We start from the raw sequence: 23,899 nt of genomic DNA on the forward strand, positions 1-23,899 counted from the left end.
TGTATATATGTAGTTCGTAACGTTATGAAGAAAAGAGCTGTGTGGACTCTAAAAAATGGATGGTTGTTTTTTTACTTCATTTCTGCTTAAGTTTTTTGGTGAAGCATGTACTGTGCCTTCAAAGGTGCCTCCTCAGATACAGAGAGCAGTTGATAACCTCCTGGCTAACCTGGCTTGCGAGTCTGAGGAGGCACCTTTGAAGCCACAGTACATGCTTTACAAGTTGAGTAAAGTGCATTATTTGATAAATTAAGGAATAAGTTTAATCCTTTAAATGAAAGATATATTGATCACGTAAATATGTATGTGGCAGGAGGTTTCCAATTTTTGTGGTAATTAAACGTAACTCTTAAAATTACTAAATAATTATTAAACCTTGTTTGTAACAGATGTAAAATTAATTTTTAGCCATTTTTTGTATGCATGAGAACATCTAAAGCTTTTGATTTACATTTGATTTTTCTTAGAAAAATGACTCAGAAAACTACTTATTTTCCAATATTAAGAAAAATACTAGCTTTACCGCCTTGGCAATATTTTTAGTAGAAAGGGGATGAAAAAGTGACCTATCGCGTGCTCTTCTTTCTCTTTGATAACAAGTTAAAAAATTGAAATATGATTAATAAATACCAGATTTTGAAATGGCCTAGCACCTTTAATTTGGAAGATATCGAATTGCGGTTTCCGGTTTCTTTCATTACTTTTTATACTCTTTAAAACTGTGTATATGAAAATGGGAGTCAACTGCGAACCCTTCACTTTTGGTCGCGCGTCAGCCGCGTATGCGGGCAGGAATTAAAATCAAGTCACATATTCTGAAACTAGAGGTGACGGGCAACAAATTTTTCCTCTCCCATTTTCCACTCAGATCAACCGTTTAAGCATGAAATGCATTTGAGCCGTCTTAAAATGAACACCCTGTATAAACACGAGGAATTTAATCCCAGTATAACAGTATCGCTATTAACCAAGGCAATTAAAGAAGAACCATTAATAAATTAAAAATGTTTATGAATTATTGTTGCACTTTCAGTTTAGAACAAATCGTCATACAGTGCTTGCTACTTATTGAACGAGATAACCAGTTTGTTTTGTTTTTCAAATATAGATCATTTTTGCTTAGTGTATTGTATTTATGAAAAGTTTGTAAATCTCTAAGATTTTATTATTTTCATTTTGAAAGGCACTTTATTACTTCACTGCAGTAACTCTGACAGACTGACAGTCTTTCACTTAAGAAGAAAAAAGTATTTTTTTTTTAAACGATTTTATTGAAAAATATACGAAATTATTTAATACAAATAATGGATTTACTATGTTTTTTAAAAAAAATTTAACTAAGTAAGTAGATCACAGGGCAATACTTAAATGTTATTTGTACAAGCAACAAAAAGTAATTATTACAACTTAGTACATTTTTAATAAATAGAAATAACTTATAATAATCAGTCAGGTATTTCTTATAATATCTTAATAGATATATTTTTAATCTACTTCTTCCATTCTCGAAGCATCTTCCGTTCCTCCCTCAACGGTTTGCATATCTTCTACTACTGGCTGTTCCTCAGTTCCTGCCACATCATCATCTTCAATACCAAGTCCAAGTTTAATCATCCTATAAATACGGGAAGCATGTACTTGCGGTTCTTCTAGCGCAAATCCAGAAGATAATAGAGATGTTTCGAAAAGTAGAATCACTAAATCTTTTACAGCCTTATCATTTTTATCTGCTTCAGCTTTCTGTCTAAGAGTTTCAATGATAGGATGATCTGGATTTATTTCTAGATGTTTCTTAGCAGCCATATAACCCATTGTGGAAGTATCTCTCAGAGCTTGAGCTTTCATTATTCTCTCCATGTTTGCTGTCCAACCATACTGTGAAGTAACTATACAACATGGGGAATCAACTAGTCTGTTACTCACAGCAACTTTTTCTACCTTTTTGTCCAATATATCCTTCATTACTTTACACAATCCTTCAAATCTTGCTTTATCTTCTTCTCTCTTCTTCTTTTCTTCTTCATCTTCTGGTAGTTCAAGACCTTCTTTGGTAACCGAGATTAACTGTTTACCGTCAAACTCTTTCATTTGCTGAACTACATATTCATCAATTGGTTCTGTCATATAAACAACTTCAAATCCTCGTTTCTTAACTCTTTCGACAAATGATGAATTTGCTACTTGCTCTTTGTTTTCACCAGTAATGAAATAGATATGTTTCTGATTTTCCTTCATTCGAGCAACGTAATCTTTCAATGAACAAGCTTCATCGCCAGATGCTGAAGTGTAATACCTTAATAATTCGGATAGTTTCTTTCGGTTCTGAGAGTCTTCATGAATTCCAAGTTTGAGGTTTTTACTAAATTGTTCATAAAACTTCTTGTAGTTATCTTTATCTTCAGCAAGTTCATCAAATAATTCTAGACATTTCTTCACAAGATTTTTACGGATTACTTTGAGTATTTTATTTTGCTGCAGCATCTCTCTGGAGATATTTAGTGGTAAATCCTCACTATCAACAACTCCTTTGATGAAGTTGAGATATTCTGGAATAAGATCTTCACAATTATCCATAATAAACACTCTCCTGACGTACAATTTTATATTGTTCTTACGCTTCTTATTTTCAAATAAATCAAATGGAGCTCGCCTAGGTACAAACAGAAGTGCACGGAATTCTAATTGTCCTTCTACAGAGAAGTGCTTAACAGCTAAGTGATCTTCCCAATCATTGGTTAAAGATTTGTAAAATTCTCCATATTCATCTTGTGAAATGTCATCAGGATTTCTAGTCCAAATTGGTTTGGTCTTGTTCAATTCTTCGTCTTCAGTATATTTTTCCACCACCGTCTTTTTCTTTTTTTTATCTTTGCCCTCTTTATCATCTTCTTCTTCATCTTCACCAACATCTTCAATTTTAGGCTGGTCATCTTCAGCTTTCTCTTTGTCGGTATCTCCTTCGCCTTTATCATCTTTGTCTTCCTCAGCTTCATCATCGCTGATTTCCTTATTTCTTTCTTTTTCAACTAGTAACTTGATTGGGTATCCAATGAACTGAGAATGTTTCTTGACTACTTCCTTAATTTTTCTTTCTTCTAGATATTCTGTTTGATCTTCTTTAACGTACAGTACAATTTTTGTGCCTCTACCAAGTGGTTCACCAGGATCTGGTCGAACGGTGAATGATCCTCCAGCTGAAGACTCCCAAAGATATTGTTCATCATCGTTATGTTTAGAGCTTACTGTGACTTTATCAGCTACCAAATAAGCTGAATAGAAACCGACACCAAACTGTCCAATCATGGATATATCAGCTCCAGCCTGCAAAGCTTCCATAAATGCTTTTGTTCCGGATTTAGCAATGGTTCCCAGATTGTTCACCAAATCTGCTTTTGTCATGCCGATGCCTCTGAAAAAAAAAAAAAAATTATAATTAGCTTTCCTAAGTCTTTCTAGAATAAAATGTTGATTTTACACTAAGCAATGTGCTTTCATACCAAAATTAAATTTTGTGGAATAGACAAAATTCCAAATATCGTATGGGGAATAAAGGTTTTTACTTTCAGGTGGCGTTACTTCTAGTACTTCACGTGATAGATATAATTAAGTTCAGATCGATTAACGATTTGAATTGAAGAAATTTCGAACCAACATAAAATTTTGTAGAAAATTAGCATTTTTCTCATTAGAATAGATAATTAGTACCAGACAGATTTGGAAAAATGACAATCCTGTAACTGTAACCCAAAAAATTGAGTATAATATTGATGCAAATAATACTTACGTATCAATGATTGTAAGAGTCCTATCATTTTTGTTAGGTATGATCTTAATGTATAATTCTTTCCCATTCTCCAGTCTTGATGGGTCCGTCAAAGACTCGTACCTTATTTTATCCAAAGCCTACAATATGTAAAATTTGCAAGAATTAAAATCCTACTAAATGAAAAATAATATCATAGGTTCAACTTTAGAATCGTACCACTAGTTAAGTTCGATGGAAAGGGGGATTTGGTTTATTTGGTCTTAAACGAAGTAAGGGCATTCCGCTGATCAGAGCAAGTAAAACGGGAAATATTCCAAATTTACGAAAATCTAGAAATTATGAAGTTCCTGTATATATTTCAAGTGAAAAAGCTAATTTACACTACAGAATCACTTACATCAGATGAATTTGAGATTAATTCTCTTAGAAATATTTCCTTATTTGAGTAGAACGTATTGATGATCAAAGACATAAGTTGGGCAATTTCTGCCTGAAAGGCAAAAGTCTCAACTTCGCCCATTTCTACGTCTTCTGGCATTCTGTAACAAAAACAAAACAAATTCTTAGAGCTAAACTGGACACAAAAGGATCAAAAAAACAAAAGACTAATTAATACATATGAGTAAATATTAAAGATCAACTCATATGATTAATCATTTCATTTACGAAAATTTAAATATAACAAATGGTGAATTTATAAGTAAATAAATTAATCAATAAAAAGATAATTCAAAAAAGAAAAAATTTCTTACTTTTAGTTAGGTTTTAAAAAACGAAGTTCACGGTAATCCGTTGACCACTTCGGGAATTTTGCTATACGTATGGCGCAATGCGGGCGAGAGCGGCGTTTTTATACATAACTAAGAGTCTGGAAGGTTCCAGAATATTCTAGGCGCGGAATAAAATTGGCGTTTGCGCCGTCTTCGTAGCACCATTCTTTTATTGATTCAAAAATGGGATCATAAACTCTGAATAGACATATGTATTTACAAAAGTAAATATTGAACTTTTCTTTCTAATTATCACAAAATTAACCCTTAAAACTATTTTTTAAGCTTTAAGAAGGTATTTAGATACATTAGGCATTTCCCGCCACATTAACATTTTCTAAAAAGTATTAATATTCTTTTATTTTTTGTAGAACCAACACAACAGTAACAATACTTTTTATTCAGGAATTATTTAAAAGAATCTAAAATAACAAGTAATTAAATAATTAATTATCTTGGAAAAATATCTGAAAATGTTTTGGTACTTGTCGCAAATTTGATACTGACTAGAACATTCAAGAAGATTCTGCGCTAACCCTGTCCTTTATAGTAAAAAAAAAAAGTGGGAAATTTTTACTATAATTTATGACGTAATAAATTTATGACTGAAAAATATCTAAAATAAGGAAAATTAGTAATAACAAGCCAACAAAAGAATTAACTTAGTTACTTAGTATTTTATTGATTATTTCAACAGTTTTGAGGAATTAGTCATCAATTTATACTCAAAGAATAAATCTTTAAAATATACACTGGGCCAAAAAAGTCTGTGAACACTAACCTAAATTTTATTACTTTTATTATTATCTTATTAGAAACTTCTTTTATTTTCAAATGAAATATACTATTCGATAGAGAGAAACCAGAATTTTTCATTTTATATTCAATCTTTTATTTTTGTTCAACAGGAATATCACAATTAAATGTTTAACAAAACAACACCCCAAACGAATGCAAAAAAAGTCTGTGAACACTTTGCAGAAATAAATCATTCTTACACATTGTACGTGAATTATAAATTTTAAAAACTTGTAGGACCTCCTATGTTCCTAATCACTTCCAACAAGCGAGCTTTCATCGATCCTAATAATTTTGTGGTCGTCAATGTTGGAATTTTATCCCACTCTTCTAAAATAGCGTTTTTTAGTTGTTCACGGTTTCTTATTCCTCGTTTATTTATTTCGCGGCTGATTTCATCCCACAAATGTTCTATTGGGTTAAGGTCTGGCAATTGTGGAGGGGTGTTTAGGCGCCAGAGTGTATTATTTAAAAGCCATTCCCGAGTTTTTAGTGCGGTATGTTTCGGGTCATTGTCTTGTTGGAAGACAAACGTTCCCTCCAACCCTAATTTTTTTGAATTTTCTTTTAAATTGCGTCTTAATATATCCACATACACATATTGGTCCATCATACCATTAATTAGATCTAACTTGCCCACTCCTTTAGCACTCATGCACCCCACACCAGAATGTTGCCTCCCCCATGCTTAAAAGTAGGCTTCATATTTTTCATTTTCATAGCTTCATTTCTTTTTCGCCACACTTTTTGTCGTCAATCAGACCCACATACATTGAATTTCGACTCATCTGAAAAGATTACGGTTTCCCAGAAACTAGAAGGCTTAGAAACATATTCTTTCGCGAAATCCAATCGGCGGTTACTATTTATTTTATTGATTAAAGGTTTTTTCCTCGGGACTCGACCGCAATAATCGTATTCATGTAATTTATTTCTAATTGTATGTGGTGTTACGCTTACACATAACCACTTGATAATTCTTGACTGATTTTTTGAGCGCTTGTCCTGGGTTCTTCTCGAACAGATTCAGAATTTGCCGTTTATGAAAGGAATTAAGTTTTGGTGGCCGTCCACTGCGTGGCCTACTAATCACATTTCCGTACTTTTTAATTATATTATGCACCGTTGAAGGGTTTTTTTGAACTATCTTCCCTATTTCTCGAATACTTTTTCTTTCATTTCGCAACGTCACAATAAGTTCTCGAATTGGTCTGGGAACTTCCATATTAGTGGTTAAATATGTACTAATTAGATTATTTATTCACAAAACTGACTGTAGTGGTTTCTACAATACAATAGAGAACTTTGAAACTTTATTCAATCGTTTTTCTGTTTGTTATCTTAATGTTTTTACATATTTATACAGCTGTTCACAGACTTTTTTTGCATTCGTTTGGGGTGTTGTTTTGTTAAACATTTAATTGTGATATTCCTGCTGAACAAAAATAAAAGATTGAATATAAAATGAAAAACTCTGGTTTCTCTCTATCGAATAGTATATTTCATTTGAAAATAAAAGAAGTTTCTAATAAGATAATAATAAAAGTAATAAAATTTAGGTTAGTGTTCACAGACTTTTTTGGCCCAGTGTATGTAAACACTTTAATACTTTACACATTTTTTTAAAATCTATTTTATAAAAGAAACGTCCAAGTATATTTTCCACGTGAAAATATGTAAATCAGTGACCATTTTAAACTAAAGTTTTCTGAGCACATTTTCATAATTTAACCAAAAGTATTCATCGTTAACCTCTTTTAATGACTAAATTAAAATGTATAAATAGGTGTTACGTTCTTGCCAAATTTTCAAAATTGATTACCATTGGAAATGCAAGTTTTTTGCCGTAAAAGTGTAATATACAGGGTGATCTGTTTAAAACGCTCCAATCGCTAATAATTTTTTAGGGAAGCGGAAATCCGGAAAAACTCTTTAAACAAACTATATGATTCTTTTAGTCTATTTTTCAAATTTTCCACTCCCGATGCTGTATCTCATTTTTGGCGGAGTTAAGAACAAAAACCTTTGTTCGGAGTTTCTTCATAAGGACCACTGGTTTTGACAATGATTATGAAAACTACATTAAAAAAAAATGTGAAAAATGACGTTGACCACGCTTCGATATCCCTAATACTCGTATTTGTCGAGATATTTAAGATCAAAGTTACAATTTTATCTATTCATGATCGGTTTTCAATATTAATTTTCCAACAGAATTACACGTTTTAGGAGGTTCTCTGACTGCAAAAAATGTTATTTGTGACGCAAATAATAATTGAAGATTTTAAGCAATGTAGTGTAATGGTTGTGGGAGAATCAGAATAAATTGTTTTATCATCAAATAAAAGCAACCATCACATCATTTTAATGTAACCCGTATACAAGACTTCTTGAACTTTAATTACGGTAATATGAGGGAAGGGATTAGCTATGACGGTAATATGAGGGAAAGGATTAGCTATGAGGTTAACATGCTGGACTCCCACGCGGAGGTCCCGGGTTCGAATCCAGCAGCTGACCCTTAGATTTTCTCTTCCTAGGAGCTTCTTACAGCTCACTGTCCGGTGATGGAAAGTGTTGTCTGTAACGAGAGAACACTGTCCGGAGGCCGGTAGGGCACTGAAAAAAGCTCCGGGCGCCAATAACCTTAGATGTTGACGCGCCTTAAATCATAAAAAAAAAAAAATAATAAAAAAATTACGGTAATAATATCTTGCCAGGGTGTTGGTCTAGTGATCAAGAGCGTGGCTTTGTAAGGCTGGAAACATAGTGGAGCGGCGGGCAAAGCGGCGATGATAGCGAAGAGGAAAGCGGCAAAAACAAAAACTAGAAATAGATAGAGTTGCTCTATCTTCGCTTTGCTCGCCACTATGCGCGGTCCCATATGTTTACTTGTGTTTGATTTCGCCGCTTCGCTCTTCGCTATCATCGCCGCTTTGCTCGCCGCTCCACTATGTTTCCAGCCTAAGTGGGAGATCCCCAGTTCGAATTCCGCGTATGACTACATTTTAATAAAAAAAGTATTATGTATTAAGTATTATGAATGACTGCATACGCGAGATTCGAATTGGGGATCTCCCAACTTACAAAGCCTCGCTCTTGACCAACACCCGCCTATCCTTGGTAAGATATTCTTACTCTAATCATAGGTCAAAGTAACTTCAGTATTAATTTTTTCACATTAATTTGCCTTAATTTTTTGGGGCGGGGCGGAATCACTTTTTTAAAATAGGGATTTGAATCAACTCGTTCCACCATCGGATTCGTTCTAGTGGACCGACTCTGCTCAAATAGCCTATCACTTTGCGGTACTCGATAGTCGATTGTATTAACCTTGTGATAAGAACTCAAGTAGGGTAAGGTTATAGTTAGTTTATATTGAAATTATAGTGAGGAAGCAGTCAAGTCCGAGACTTCCTTGTACGGTGGTGGTCGAGAGTGATTTAGTTACGAGTTATTTTCTATATTTTAGAAAATGGAGTTTACATTTTTTATTGTCATTTCTTAATTATTTTCAGAGATAGTTAATTTAAATAATATTACTTTTTCAAATTAAATAAGTTCCATTCAAGAATTTCCATAATGGGTATCACGGATCACTTTCTTAGTGTTGGTACTTGCACTGTAATATGCATATTATTATCCATATACATAAGGGATCCTTCTGATGATTTACAAGACAGACTGAAGGATGTAATCAATGGATTAATGTTGGTTGAAGAACAACATACAAAGTTGTCCCCTAAAGTTGCTGTCGGCTATGGTGCTTGCGTGGATTTATTTGTGAAAGGAAAAGAATTAATTGCATATGATGAAGAAATTGGTTCTCCAAAACATTTTGATAACATTAATTCACTGGAAGAGTTAAGGAAATCTTTTGCATATTATTTTCAAAATGGTGCGGCTACAGAGTAAGCATATTTTAATCTTGATCATTTTTTTGTATGTTTATTAAATTAATCGCTTATTTAATTGTATTGTTCCATATATTTTATTTATTTTTTACCTGGGTTTTAATTTCCGGAAGAAATGTTTTATCCTTGAAGTGTGTCTAGCTGTGGGAGTTTTTTTTGATGGCAAAACGAATTTACTTCATGCCGAAATAATTTTTATTTATTAAACTCACATTTCTAAGAAGGGGCCGTTAATGACAACAGCTTCAAGGGTACCGTTTTATAATATTTATGATTAAACTCTTATTCGGATGGAAAAAGAGTGGTCAAGTTTCTTTGGTGCATCAAAACTTTTTGCGACTTAAGAAATGTTTTAGTATTCTATTCTCCTAATTATAGAAAAATTGAAATACATAGAAAGATCTTGGAAAGGAATTCGTTATATTACTTCTTGATAGTTTCGGAAAACATCAAATTTTCCATAAATTTTTCTCGTTTCTGACGTAACAAATGCTGTTGCAATACCGTTTAAGGCGATCCAACCATTTAAGTTCACTTCTCGTTAAGTCACTTTTCTTCTGTTGAAGCAAGTTGTTGAATTTTTTAAAAGAAACTATGCATGTTCTTTTCCTTCCGTGGAGGCTAGGATTCATGCGGTACAATCCTACATCTTGTTTTCCTTTTCCCATAATTTGGAAATGGCTCCTAACGGTGTTTTTTTTTAGATCCCGCTAGTTTGTAGCAAATTCCTTTGTACTTCGATTTGACACGGCAGCTCATCAAGTTTTATCTTGATGGTTGCTCAGTGAGTCTATTTTTTCGGAAGCTGCCTATTTCTTAAAAGATGCACCTCTATAACTTATTTAACTTAATATTTTTTTTTTTATTAATTTGTAACTTAAAAGAAGAAGTAATGCCTTACATGATTGTAAGATTACTCAAAGATGGTAATACAATTTTTTTTCTAATATCTCGCAATAAAGATAATGAACTTTGTATGTTTTTAAAAAATATACATAACTTAATTATTTCAGGCGTTATATGACAAATTCAACATTATTTGATCTGTTGGTAAAAGAAGCAGAACAATTACCACATTATCGATACAGTGTTGGAGGAAACGCCGCAGTAATGGCGATGAGAATGAGCCAGGAAGGCTGTGAAGTCTTACTAGCTGCCTCGCTTACATCTAGGCATTTAGAACTTATTGCGCCGTATACAAAAGGTATTATTTTTTTACTGTAATGGTTAAATGTTTGTTAGGCGTTATGCAAATGTTACTGTTGACATCTCTATTCTCCTATACATGCCAGCTGAGTCAACATTTCTTAAAAAGGTAAAATATTATTACAGTTTTTTTAACAAACTGAAATGATGAATTCTTTGAAACGTTATTGTCTTTTTTTTTTGGAGGACGAATCACAGAGATACAATCCCCTTCCCCAATGCTGCTATGAGAAATAATTTTAAACCGATATTTGGCAAGAAGACGTAGCAAAAGTTGTAGATTTTGTAATGATATTTACAAAACTTCATCAAATCTCTTCATGAATTGACAGGTCGACTGGCATTATGCAAGGGGCAGATCACTTACATATAAGACTACTTAAGAGTAATTGCACATCATTTAAGTGATCAATAACTTTACCTTGTGCTGTACTTTACATCACTGTTTCTAAAAGTGAATACGTTTGGTTGTCGATGGGCAACATTCGGAATCATTGCTGAAGTAGATTTTCGAGAAATTTGTGGAAACGTGTTTATTTAAAAATAATTCAAAAAATACATACATTTGGTCATGCTATTTTTTTCAAGTCCATGATTCAGCAATTCATTGAATGAGCAGCTTCCAAAGCTTAGGATTTAAAATCTATGTTTCGTGATAACTTTATAACATATTGATTCGTTTTTGTATACCCTTTTGTCATAGTAGTACATGAAGTTAATTACTGTGGTGGAAGAAGTATAGTATCTCCAATCGTTTTACACATGTTAAAATTTATTTAACCTTTTTATCTAATCGTAACAGTAAAATTTTGATTTGTTGTGTTGTTTACTTTTTTTATTTACACAGTTTTTTCGTAACCATGCTCCCAACTGTTAAAAATTAGTTTATCTTTTTCTTTTTCTTTTTTTTTTAAGCTACCTTAGGATGTCTATTTAGGATAATAAATCTAAAAATTTTAATTTATTTTTGTAAAGGGCAAATGGGCCTGTTTTTTTCTTCATCGAACCAATGAGTACTTGCAATTCATTCACTTAAATTGATTCTTTCCTAACCATGTAGGCTTTCAGAATATTTTCCGAGTTACAGAAGATCCAATTGAACGTTTGTTTTCAGTGCAGACCCATAAGTGTGGAAGGCTCTTAGTATTTAAGAAGAGTAATAATAATCATATTATTTAATTGAATGAATGAAAAATAGCAAGGTCTTTTTAAAAAAAATAGGTTTGTCTGCAATTTAATATCTTTGGAATTTAATTGGATCTTACCCTTTCATATCTGTATATGTGCCGTTTATATTGAAAGTGGGGCAAGTCCATTTTTTGTTATTTCGAGATATTTAAGGTTTTGTGGTTCAATAAATTTAAAAATATTGGTAAATATTAATAGACATATTTTTTGTATTTTGTGGTGTTAGATAATGTAAGTTTATAATCCAATAGTGTTTATAGTGCTGGCTAAGAAAAATAAAGATTTATTATAACTAAATGGACTTGCCTCACTTTCAAAATTAATGAATTATTGTAATCGTTGATTCCAATAAATAATATTTCATATTTAACAAAATACTAATCAATAGTTCAACTATTCTTCTTCTTTTTTTGAATCATTTTGGTCTGAATTGTATTCTGATTCCAAGATTCTTCTTTTATTATCGATTGTCATGGGTCTTACTTCTACAAACATAATAAAAATAATAAAATTACTAGCAAATGAGGATTTTATTGAAATGGTGTTATTACCCAGAAAAGTATTTTTATTTTTGTTACCTACCAAATTCACTTTTAGATGCATCAGAGTTATAATTACCGTTGTATTCGGTTTCAGCCATTTTTTTCTTTTTATAAAATAAACCACAATCCGTAATTAATTTTCAATTAATGAAACTTTTTTCGTATACCGAGCACAAAACAACACAACTTACTTGATAGCCTGATAATATAAGTCGAATGTTATACAATTTACTATTTTTCAGAGTGTTGCCAATAGTACTAAAATTTCCGGATGTTGGTGTTATTATCGAAACACAAAATTAAGATGTACATATTATTATTAAATATTAATAAATTTTATGAAATATTGTACAATCACCGATTACCAATACCAAAGATAGATAGATAAGACATGATGTTAAACCATCACATTTGCTTCACCATACAGCAACCAGAGTTGAATTTTGCTGTACGGTTAAATAATTTCAACCTAAGATGGACTTGCACCATTTTCAAATTAATATTTACAATATTGTTCAGAGCTAAAACTTCCATCTCCCAAATATTAGGATTCTGAATTTTTTTAAACTCTGTTTACAGATAAAAAGATCATACTAAGTTTTATCTATAATTACTATTATCTTAATTTTTTTCAAAAATGGACTTTGCCCCACTTTCAAAATAAACGTTCATTAAATTTTTACGTAGTAAAATTTGTTCAACATTAGTTGCTTCAGGCAAAATTTATTTCGGTCTAATTTCCTTAAAAGAATTTGTAAGTGACGTTTTAGTCTTGACGTTATCAAAGTCACTAGCAGCGATGGTAAAAACTAATTTCTTAAAAAATATATTGAATATGATTATCAAATAACTCCCATATATTGACTGTACTCAGTTTTTCCATCCGATTAATTTTCAAGTACCTAATAAAATTCTACATTAATTTTCTAAAATTAGTTCGTATCTTACAGCTGGTAAACACTGTGGATAGGCAGGGTTTTTAGTGTTTTACTTGAAGGGACGAATAAACTGTTTAAAATGACGTTTTCAAATATTAAATTTAAATTTTTTCCATGTAATAAATATATCCTATATTTCCTGTATATCAATTTCTTTCAGAATTATTTTGAAGTCTTGCACGTTTAACACAGATTACAATTAAGTTTAATTCTATCTGACGGCGATTTTTATGGTTCAAACTCAAAAGTTGCATGAAATAATTTTATGAAAATTGTTTTCTAAGAATCAATTCTCTACTTCAATGTGTTTTATTAGTGTGACTAAAATTGAAGTTTTTGGATATTATTTAAATATTTTAACATATATTACATAATCTATTAATTTGTTTTTAATAAAAGCGTTTTAAAAAGCATGTGATTGCCATGTAATAACATTGTTCCATAGTTGTTGGAGGTTCTGTCCAAAGAGATGATATCCACTTAATATTGGAGTATAAAGCTGGCGAAACGTGGGGCCCTTATACCTCTCCTAGAGCTAATCGGTAAGAAGTCCGGGAATGTGCGTTACCTAATTTAATGTATTTTATTAATACGTTCTTTTTTTAGCATAATTTTATGCGATTTAATGTTTAATTTATGCAATAATTTCTGTTTAATCTTCAGATATATCATTCATAATGATAAACACAATCCTAAACTTCATTCCATGAAATATTTGAAGACTCCATTGCTATCATTCAATCCAGATTTATTTATTATTAGTGGCCTTCAATTATTGGATAATATCTACTTTCCTGAAGGTAAGTGTAGTTTTCTTTGTGATTCATTATTTACAGTTATTTGAAATAGTTGACTAAACTCCTTAATTCTAGTTCTAATATCGTGACTGCCAAATGTGTTATTAATATAACCATTATTAATAAGAGTTGTTGGATGTTCATAAACTATTAGCTAAAAAAATCATATATTTTCTTTTAATTTTACGCGCCATTAAGCTAACGTATATAAAATATAAACATCTCTCTATTCAGAAGAACTTCTGATACATCGTTTTCAACAAAATAATTCACGTATTCCTCGCTACGCTTATAATAAAATCATTTGTGCCATTATTCGCTCCATGACAAGGCATCTTGCAAAATAAGTGTCCTAGAGTGATTCGAATCCGTTTAAGGTAAAAATTAGACTAAGGCATGGAGTCCAAGTGGGCTCCATATTGCTTTATACATTTCTAACAAATCAACGTAAATCCTCGCCTACGCTGACGATATATTCATCTTAGGTAGGATTTAAGGAAAAGTAAAAGCTGGAAGTTGAGTCACAACCAATGAGTCTAAATGTTGGTAAAAAAAAACCTAGTGCTAAGAAAAATGCTTCAAACCCACCGCCAGCAAGGCTATCTAATTGTAACCCATATACTACACGCGGCTAATAACTTCCTGTTTCTTGGTTCTGTAATTAACCCAGTGCTTAGAAGATAAATAGCTTTAATCCTAACGCCAGCAACACTATATTTTACACACGGTTATTAGCTTCTGATATCTCGGTTCTATAGTAGGGCGCATTTTAATCGCACTAAGATCCTGAGAAAGCGCCATATCAGTCACTGCAGTTTTACATTTACTTACCCACAAGAGTTTACAAAACTCTAGTAAGGCCTGTCGAAACCTACACATCTGAATCCTAAAAGCTTAAAGAAAACCAGCTAATTTGGTGAGGAATATTTTAGGCGTTTACAGGGGAATGAAATATGGTGCGAAGAAAAACTATATGATCTATAAGACCTAAAATGAGTCAGAATTCAAAGGCATGGCGATTTGGAAGAGTTTACAATTTACATGGTGATTTAGAAGTGTGTATGATTTGCATTAATTTATCTTTCTTTGTAAGACTACAGTGTCATAAATGATAGGCACATCTCTTGAGAATAGAAGCTGTAAATGACTGGGATATCTCATATGAATGAAGGATGATAGGTCTGCTAAGAAAATCTAACTTTTTCTGACCAAGAGATCGTACCAAGAATTCCAAGAAATTCAGAAAAAGTTGCATAATTTTCAAAAACTAAAAATAAGTGAAGCGCCTTACGCAGAATCACGTTGAATTGTATTTTTGAATTGTACAAATTATAAAAAAGGGTTAATTCTCTTTATATTCTAATTTCTTAGTTATTGGTTTAAAGCAGGGGTGAGCAACCTTTTTAATCAATGGGCCAATTTAAATTTAAATTTTTTTGGCAGGCCGCACATAGATTAACTCTTATTAATAATTTACGAAACGTCCGTATTGCATTTTTGACAAGTCACCGACAAATGTGTATCTCGTCACAAAAAAGTCGCGCAGACGCGGCGCGATCGTATTGCATGTTTAAAAACGTCGTCGACAAGTAACTCGCCATAAAAAAATATTTCGGTTTAGTATGTACTACCATTTTATTATAATTAATTTTATAACAATATATTGATGGGAGAAAGTCGTTAAAATAAATTCAATTTTAGAAATGCTTGGCGGGCCGCGTGTTGCTCATCCTTGGTTTAAAGAACAATGAATGCTTTGAAATAGGAATGGAATTACTTGTTTCTTTTATATAATTAAATTTTATGTAGTTTAATTATAAATTATATAACTTATAAATCACCATGCCTATGAGTTTCTAAATCATATTAGGCCTCCTTAGTATTTTGCAACCCTCAGCACTCATTGAAAAAATTATTTTATAATTTAAAGGTGTTCGTGAACGTAAAATAAGGCAAATTCGAGACCAAATATTCAGTGTACCTAAATCTACGAAAATACACTTTGAAATGGCATCATTTACTGAAGAAAAACTTCTTAAACTTTTAAGAGAATATGTAATTCCTTATGCAGATTCTTTAGGAATGAATGAACAAGTAAGGAATTTGTTTTGTTTTCAATTGTGAATTCATTTTTGTCTGTTTAATTTTAAGTGTGTTGCGTTTTTTTAGGAGCTTGCAAATTTGTATAGTGTTTATATGTACGGTAATGTTAGCATAGTAACAAATTCTATGCCACGAGTGGCTTCTGTCTTAGATCAAATGAGATTCATTTATAGGTAAGATGCAATTTAGATTTTATTTTCAAGATATTAATAATTTTGTTTAAAGATTCTTTAATGTATTTGATTTTCCTATTTAGGTCAAGTATAGAGATTTTGTTAGTTAGGAAGTATTATATATTTGTTTATTTTTCAATTAAAATGCTAAAATCTTCGGGTGGATCCTAAGTTTATGATATTACCTGGCTTTTTGAATACAATTATGCTAGTTTTTATATGAAATTAAGAGATCACGCTAGGATTTCATCGTTTCGGTTAACGTTGAGAAACATGGTTAAATGAGAGATGAGAAATGCCAAAGAATTTTGGGTCGAATGGATTGCTTCTCTCTTCTCTAAAGTCCCTTTAGATTTGCCAATTTGTCAAGTCATGTAAAGAGTTTTTTTTAAACGTTCTAGCTTGCTTAATCATTTCTATAAAACAGTAAGTTGACTCTACTCGATTAACCAGTTGAAAACGTCCGATCTGAGATGGCTAACTTGTGCACCATGCATTGATTAAGCTAGACACAAAGAAAAATGTTCGATATACTTCGTGAATAATCGATTTGTATTGTAGAAACGATTTGTATTGTTTTCAGAATGAGTGCTTCATTCTCTTTGAATTCGATTTATAAAAGGGATGTCTAATTGCGAAATATGTATCACCTCAGTTTAATGATTTGCATATTTGCACAAACTTTGCCCAGCAAGCAAGGAAATATAGGTTCAGCTTTATTAATGATCTCACTGTGGATTCTATTCTTATTTAATTAATAAAGTAAAGTAATCGCCTATTTTTTCAGGTGGGGCTTAACGTCCAACTACCAATTAGGTGTCGTGGACGGAGGCGACTAGCAAACATACTTTACTGTAAATTTCTTTTATTAACCATTAAATTAAATCCAAGGCCTAAGACAGGGAATCGAACCCAGTACCACAATACATATTAGCTTCGCAGGTCTCGCCTCTAACCGCTCGGCTACCGTGGCGCCAAATTTAATTATTTTACATAATTATTTGAAAATTATACTTTATTATATAATTAAAACTAATTGGTAGGATAGTTGCATAAGGGCACAATCGTCATTATTTGTAATTATTGGTTTTACAATAATAGTTTTATGAAATCTTTTTCTTCATCGAACTCTTTGCCTTCATTGAACATATTTGCCTTATGTATCGACTCAAAATTTATTTTCTGTGTTCTAAAATTATGGAAACCGATATTATTTTTTTTTTTTATGATTTAAGGCGCGTCAACATCTAAGGTTATTGGCGCCCGGAGCTTTTTTCAGTGCACTGCCGGCCTCCGGACAGTGTTCTCTCGTTACAGACAAAACTGTCCATCACCCAGGCAGTGAGCTGTAAGAAGCTCCTAGGAAGAGAAAATCTAAGGGTCAGCAGCTGGATTCGAACCCGGGACCTCCGCGCGGGAGTCCAGTATGCTAACCTCATAGCTAATCCCTTCCCTTATTTTTACAAAATTTTAAGCTTAAGAAAATAATTATAGTATTAGTAATGCTTCTGACAACTACTTGAAATTTCTGAACGATTTTTAGAAATATAAGGCAAGAAACTCAAGACATTAGTGATAGCAGGCCGCTAACAAGGATACACGTCCACACTTTAGCTTTCCAAGCTGTTTTAACTGAAATAGATTCCACTTGGAAACAGACTGATGTTGCTGCTGCCAAAGCTTCATTAACGGCTTATAGACATGTATGCGCTTCGCCTGAGGTATTTTTATTTTTTTAAATTATTTAGTTGAATATTATTTGAAAAAAAAAAAATGGTGATAATGTCTTCTATTTACCGGTGGTGATATTTATTTTGAGTTGAGATTTACTGTGGCCAAAAAGTGGTGTTTAGGGTGTGCGTTTATCAAGTAACTTAAATCAAAGTTCATTTAGTTAACTTAGCTAAGAAAATCCCTTAACTGCCACTTTACCAAATAGTTTACTGTTTTGTTTTGTTGAGATTTTCAAGAAACTAGCTCTATAACTTTTTTTCTTTTTTTTAAATTAGATGAAAGGTATTTTTGCAAGAGGGGACCTCTTCTGAAGTGCCGTCTTAGCAGATTATCGCTTATATTTTTTGTTGAAGATGAATGAAAGAATTATTATAATTGCAAATCATTAGAAAATTATTCTTGAAAGTGGTATTTCACATTTTTTGTTCCACTTCATTGAGATTTACAAACAACATCTCAAAAAGCTTTATTAAATTGAAAGTACTCATGGCCTACACTTACAATTTGATTTTAATCTGTTTAGTAAGGTCCTTATCTTATGATGGGCTTTATCAGTTGTGGCAATAAATATTCTTTTTATCATCTCAAATGGTTTCCAATAAAAGAATTTGTTTCTTCTTATCTGTATTCAGGTTTCAAAAACATTTATGTACATATATATGTATATGAAGACTACACGGAAAAAAGGGGTTAAGTCCAATTTTGACGAAAATGAGTTTTTGGAAAAATAAAAAATAAAAGTAATCGAAATTTTTAAGAAAACTCATTAGGCCCATACGTGATCATTATCAGACCTAGGTCTGGCACCCTTTTTATAAAAGTTTCCTTATTTAATGGGCTTTCAAACGGTATATCATTTTCCAGGATTCCTTTTATCTTCGTATGAGAAATTACGTTTGTTTTACAAGAAAACGTGTCACGAGCACTCAACAGTGTTAGTTATCAAGTTTCTTTTAGATGGACCAGTAGTCAATTTTTAAAGTAGATTGTCTTAAAATAAGAAAGTCAAAGGTTACAAATTGCACTTTAAATAAAATTAAAATAAATAAAATTACTTCCGATCTCTCTGAAATAATTGAGAAAATGTTAGGAAATATTTTAAACAAGTACTATTTTTATAAACAAAAATTCATGTGTACTTACTCCAAATTACAATTTCACACACTACACTGTTGAAAAGGAAGGGAATGTGAATAAACCTTCACCTTTTTTTTCTTTTTTTTCAGTGCAATTTGTGACCTTTGACTTCCTTATTTTAAGACAATCTACTTTAAAAATTGACTACTAGTCCATCTAAAAGAGTTTTCAATGAATTAAACAACTTGATAACTAACACTGTTGAGTGCTCGTGGATACGTTTTCTTGTAAAACAATCGTAATTTCCCATATGAAGATAAAAGGAATCCTGGAAAATGATATACCGTTTGAAAGCCCATTAAATAAGGAAACTTTTATAAAAAGTGCTAGCACCTAGGTCTGATAATGATCACGTAAGGGCCTAACGAGTTTTCTTAAAAATTTCGATTACTTTTATTTTTCCAGCATTAGGTGGAAGATTAAGGCTGTTTTGAGAATAACTTATGCTTCGAAATGGTATCAATTTTTAGAAAATTTATCTGACTTTCTAACCGTGTCATCGGAATCGAATTCGGACTAAAACTTTCTGAGTAATAACATGTTTATTGGAAAAAAGTAATGATTTTAGAAAAAATAAATAAAGTGACGTCACTCAAGAACAGTGGAAAATATGAAGTTGGCCAATACGTCATTGAACTCCACTTTAGATGTACTACACACAGGCCTATACTTACTGGTTCACCCTGTACATGTACAGAAAATAATTATTTTTTTCTCCCTGAAACTTTACTAAGTGGAATTTTCTCTTTCGATTTGTAAAAATTTGATTATATATATATATATATATATATATCAAGTAATCTTTAACATTTTACTTTTTTAATTAGAATTTAATTTACTTTTACAAATTAAATATTGGCCAGCTCACTATTAGCTTTAAACAGATTGTGATTCATGGGGTTCTTCAAAGGTCTTTAGTCTTGGCCTTCTTAAAGAAGTAAGCTCGCTAAGGAGGTAAAGTTGTCAGATAGTTTGGTTATGTGGGTGTGAATGGCTTGAATGTCGAGTTCTCTTTATATTTGTGTGTTCCTAGTAAACCATGGGGGCGTTTAGTGCAATTCGTAGTACTTTATATTGAAAAGTTTGTAGTCTTTTCGTCATAGCGTTGCTAGCGTAATTCATACTGGACAGGGCTTTGTTAAAAGATGTCTCAGGAGGGTCTTGTAGAGCAGAACAGTGCCAAGAGTGTTTTGGCGGTGTGTTACTGGTAATTAGTAGGTATAACAGTTTTAGTGAAAGCTTCTTGAAGTTTTGTGTTGATGTGCCGTCTCCATGTGATTTTGTGCCAAGGGTTACACCAAGGTAACGCACTTGTTTTCTTGTTTCTAGGGAATTTCCTCGTTTTTGAGTTTCAATAGGCCTAGGTCTTCATTCCGGTGCCTAAGAAGAAAGAAAATTTTTGCTTCTGTTTAAAGTTTAAAAACTCTTATCATCTTTTTTCTTCTATTTCCATTTAAACATCATCAGATTCTTGTCTAAACATATTTCTTCACCAGGATTTAATGTTTAGAAAATTTATTTCTTCTTGAGGAATCTTTTATAAAGAGGAGAATGGAAAAAAAAGGACTTCTGAAAAATAGATTTTGGATGGTCAGAGACACAGTTTTGTCTAACGGAATTATTCAGCCTCCGAAGGTGATTAAAATGAAATTGGTTGTTAAATGCTTGTTTTCAATCTTTTGCGACTTTCTTCGTATGGAGGCGAACGGGATTCTTTGAACCTACTTTGGCAAGCTACTTTGAGTCCCCCTCCCCCTCCGAAAGTCATTGTTCAGAAGAGATCTGGAAGTTGGATTCTTAATTAAGTTTTTTAATTTATATTTCGGATATTTTCTAAAAACTGGATGAATGATTTTTTTGGAGGCATATTATAAACACTTGCTATCAGTTGATGTAAGCGAAACCATAACTTCGTCATATAACAGATTTCACAGAGATGTGAGCTCCTTCACAACATGTTCAGCCTATCTCCAATCTGAAGCTAATATCTATAATAACAAGGCTGATCGCCGGATTGCTTAAAAACAAATTATAGCTTTGATGAAAAATAAACGTGTTCTTTTTTTTTCATTGCTCAATATTCATTGCTTAATAATTTAAAATGTTTCAGATTGATGCTGAAAGTGCGACATTACTCATGGATGATGGTTTTTCGCGATCTCTTCTAAAAGATAATGATGCTGGACGAGTTGAACTAGATCCTGAACGACCGGTACCCTGTTGGCAAGAGGAAAACATATTACTCTGCGTAGCAGCAGGTTTGATTTGTAAGAATGCTGCGCAAACTGCAGGAGGCGGAGATAATATATCTGCTGCTGCTTTGGCTGTTCAGTTGTAGCGTTAAGACTAAATAAATAACTGAGAATAAAGAAAATTCTATTCATTAATAAAAAAAAATCTGAAGTCATAAATTGTTTTTAAATTATTTCGAGAACGTTTTAGGTTTTTTTGATGTCACTTGATGTGCAAATATGGTAGATATTTTTGCATTCAACCCACCTTAACTATTAAATATTTCCTTAAATATTCATTTTATTTCTTTATTCTCGTTCATTTAGAGTTAACCTTTTTAAAAATGACTTTAAAATAATTTATGATTATTAGGTGTTATGAAGATTTATTCTGCAATCTTTGGGACCATTTTTTAGCATTTCTCTACTTTATTATATTTCCAGTTTTTGATTATTGATCTAAGTAATTTCAATAAGTAATATTTAAATACTTAATTATTATTAAATCTTTTTTTTATTGCATTAACGAGCTGCAATAAAATTTTTAAATTTGCTCCAATTTACTTTCTGATTTTGATTGTAATCATTCCTTGAAATTGAACTTTTTTTCAATTTATTGAACGAATTTGCACTCTATTACTGACCGTGCCTTATTCAAAATTATATAATTGAAAATGATTTTTATAAATAATAGATTCATAATAGTAGGAAAAAGAATTTTTACATTTGTGTAAAGTTGCCTCCTCGCTAGGTATTTTGTGATATAAATATAATTTTGTTTTTCTAGTTATAAGTTTAAAAAAAATTGAATTTTAACATAGATTTTTCTCATTGTTTTTTCTTGTTATTGAATGAAATTTTTACATAATGATAAAAAAAATCTTTTGATGTAAATAAATTAAAAAAATCAATATGGTGTTTTACTTATTGTTCTTTAAATTATTTCCAAGAACTATAAATTTGATCTTTACGGTCAGAAACGATCCTTAATAAATGATATATAGCAATTTTCTTGATGAAAAACAAAATTGGAATAACATCATGTAAAATTTTAGCTGTATAATACAGAAATGAACTCAGGGTACGCTGGTTCCAACCGTTCTGTAGGAAGTAAAATTGCTTAATAGATCGAAGTGAAAATTTTACGTGGATTTCTTATCAAATTTTTACTCAAATCTGTTGCTCACAAAGCTAATCGAATGTAGGACTTGAAATTTAAAATGTCAGAATAAATTTTATAATACGTTTACTGTATTATAAACCTGATGAGTTACTCTCTCATTGCAAATTCTCATTAAATAAAAAATAAAATAATACATTTTGCTTCAGCTCTCAATTGGCTTCTCACCCCAAATTTAGTTATGGTAGGTAATTTAGATATCAACTTTGGCCGTGACGATACTTGATATGATCGTTTAAGACTTGAAAATATGTCGCGAAGTCTCTTAGCCGGATTTCAGCTGATAAATTGAAATCGTGAGTGACAAGACAGTATTGCAATTTCTGCATTAATTATTTTTGAAGAAATTGCGTTCAGTATGAACATATAAACCTTGCGGTAAAAATATTTCTTTATTTTTTTAAACATTTCATCTAATTTTAAGTAAATCAAAAAATATGCAATTTGGTGACTGTGTGTGATTTTTCTGCTTAAAAAATGAAAAATAAAAATTGTAAGCAAATATTTTGGATGAAATGGAAAATTAGAATTCAATTAAGTAGCTAGAATAATTAATGAAACTTCATACGACAAATGCCGTCAATTCGGATCAAAATTTGAAAGAGTAAGAATGTAATGTATACTATACAGTAATGGTAGTATGAAAAATAGTTTTTTAGTAATTCCCAATATTTAACTTGTACTAGTATGTAAAAGTACAAATTATGAAAATTTGTAGATTAAAAATGAACGATGAAACTTCTTTAATAACGTAATGTGGAAGAAAAGTTGTAAGAAGGACAATAGAAAATGGGAACTGAGTTGCTTTACTTTCACAACATACATTTCACTGATTAACCTTGATTTTAAAGATTTTGATAGTTTTCTTGCTGGATAATATTTAATCCGATCACTAATAAAAAGGTAATTTGTGGGAAACATGTGTATTCTTCAACAAGCTATCTGAACTGAGAAGTTGAACATATTCTTTTCCTATCTCAAGCAGTCGGAGATTAATTAAGATAGCTTTTTCCTTTCGCCATCTCTACAAAAAGAAATCTGGTATAAGCCCCATGATATAGAAATTTCTTGGAAACCACAATGTTCTGTAAGGAATCCAACTAGGAATCAGAGAGATTGCTGTGAAAGACGCAACAAATTCCTATTTATTTAATCAGCATTTTTATAGCATCTCAACCAAACAAACTCAGTGAAAAGAATGAATGGTTTAAGCTTCTAAATTCAGTTTACAGTAAAATCTTAATTTTGGAAAACAATTTAAATATATGCTCGTACTAAGAAATGATAACGTTTAATTATTTAAATATGATTTACTTTTATGTTTGTTGATATCGGTTCCTGGTTTATGAGTAATGAAAGAAGGCTGTCAAATTTCAAGATAAAATATGAATTTAGAAATGAAATCATTAATGCCTATTGACA

The 23,899-nt window shown here is 31.5% G+C and overlaps 2 protein-coding genes across 2 annotated transcripts; one reads left to right on the top strand and one right to left on the bottom strand.

The window, feature by feature from the left end:
- Positions 1–1,313: 1,313 nt before the first annotated feature.
- On the bottom strand, positions 1,314–4,658 carry LOC141452242 (heat shock protein 83). The gene is made up of 4 exons (XM_074124170.1): positions 4,519–4,658; positions 4,164–4,305; positions 3,785–3,903; positions 1,314–3,409 (listed from the first exon to the last, which is right to left on the bottom strand). The coding sequence occupies exons 2-4, from the start codon at positions 4,302–4,304 to the stop codon at positions 1,486–1,488; spliced, it is 2,184 nt and encodes a 727-aa protein (XP_073980271.1). The 5' UTR covers position 4,305; positions 4,519–4,658; the 3' UTR covers positions 1,314–1,485.
- Positions 4,659–8,701: 4,043 nt separating this feature from the next.
- On the top strand, positions 8,702–21,463 carry LOC141452246 (ADP-dependent glucokinase). The gene is made up of 8 exons (XM_074124177.1): positions 8,702–9,245; positions 10,262–10,452; positions 13,568–13,664; positions 13,786–13,922; positions 15,850–16,013; positions 16,089–16,195; positions 17,739–17,916; positions 21,177–21,463. Exons 1-8 carry the CDS (start codon positions 8,917–8,919, stop codon positions 21,402–21,404), a joined length of 1,431 nt encoding a protein of 476 aa, XP_073980278.1. The 5' UTR covers positions 8,702–8,916; the 3' UTR covers positions 21,405–21,463.
- The last annotated feature ends 2,436 nt before the right edge of the window (positions 21,464–23,899 follow it).

The sequence above is a fragment of the Rhodnius prolixus genome, unplaced genomic scaffold (genome assembly GCF_049639745.1).
Source record: "Rhodnius prolixus isolate KJV_2025 unplaced genomic scaffold, Rpr scaffold_3, whole genome shotgun sequence".
In the NCBI taxonomy this organism is placed as follows: Eukaryota; Metazoa; Arthropoda; class Insecta; order Hemiptera; family Reduviidae; genus Rhodnius; species Rhodnius prolixus.

Coding starts and splice junctions, on each gene's coding strand:
- LOC141452242 (XM_074124170.1), bottom strand. CDS start 4,304: ATGCCAGAAGACGTAGAAATGGGCGAAGTTGAGACTTTTGCCTTTCAG. Junction 3,904..4,163: donor TAATCTCAAATTCATCTGAT/GTAAGTGATTCT, acceptor TACATATTGTAG/GCTTTGGATAAAATAAGGTA. Junction 3,410..3,784: donor ACTCTTACAATCATTGATAC/GTAAGTATTATT, acceptor TTTTTTTTTCAG/AGGCATCGGCATGACAAAAG.
- LOC141452246 (XM_074124177.1), top strand. CDS start 8,917: ATGGGTATCACGGATCACTTTCTTAGTGTTGGTACTTGCACTGTAATA. Junction 13,665..13,785: donor ACCTCTCCTAGAGCTAATCG/GTAAGAAGTCCG, acceptor TTTAATCTTCAG/ATATATCATTCATAATGATA. Junction 16,014..16,088: donor CTTTAGGAATGAATGAACAA/GTAAGGAATTTG, acceptor GCGTTTTTTTAG/GAGCTTGCAAATTTGTATAG.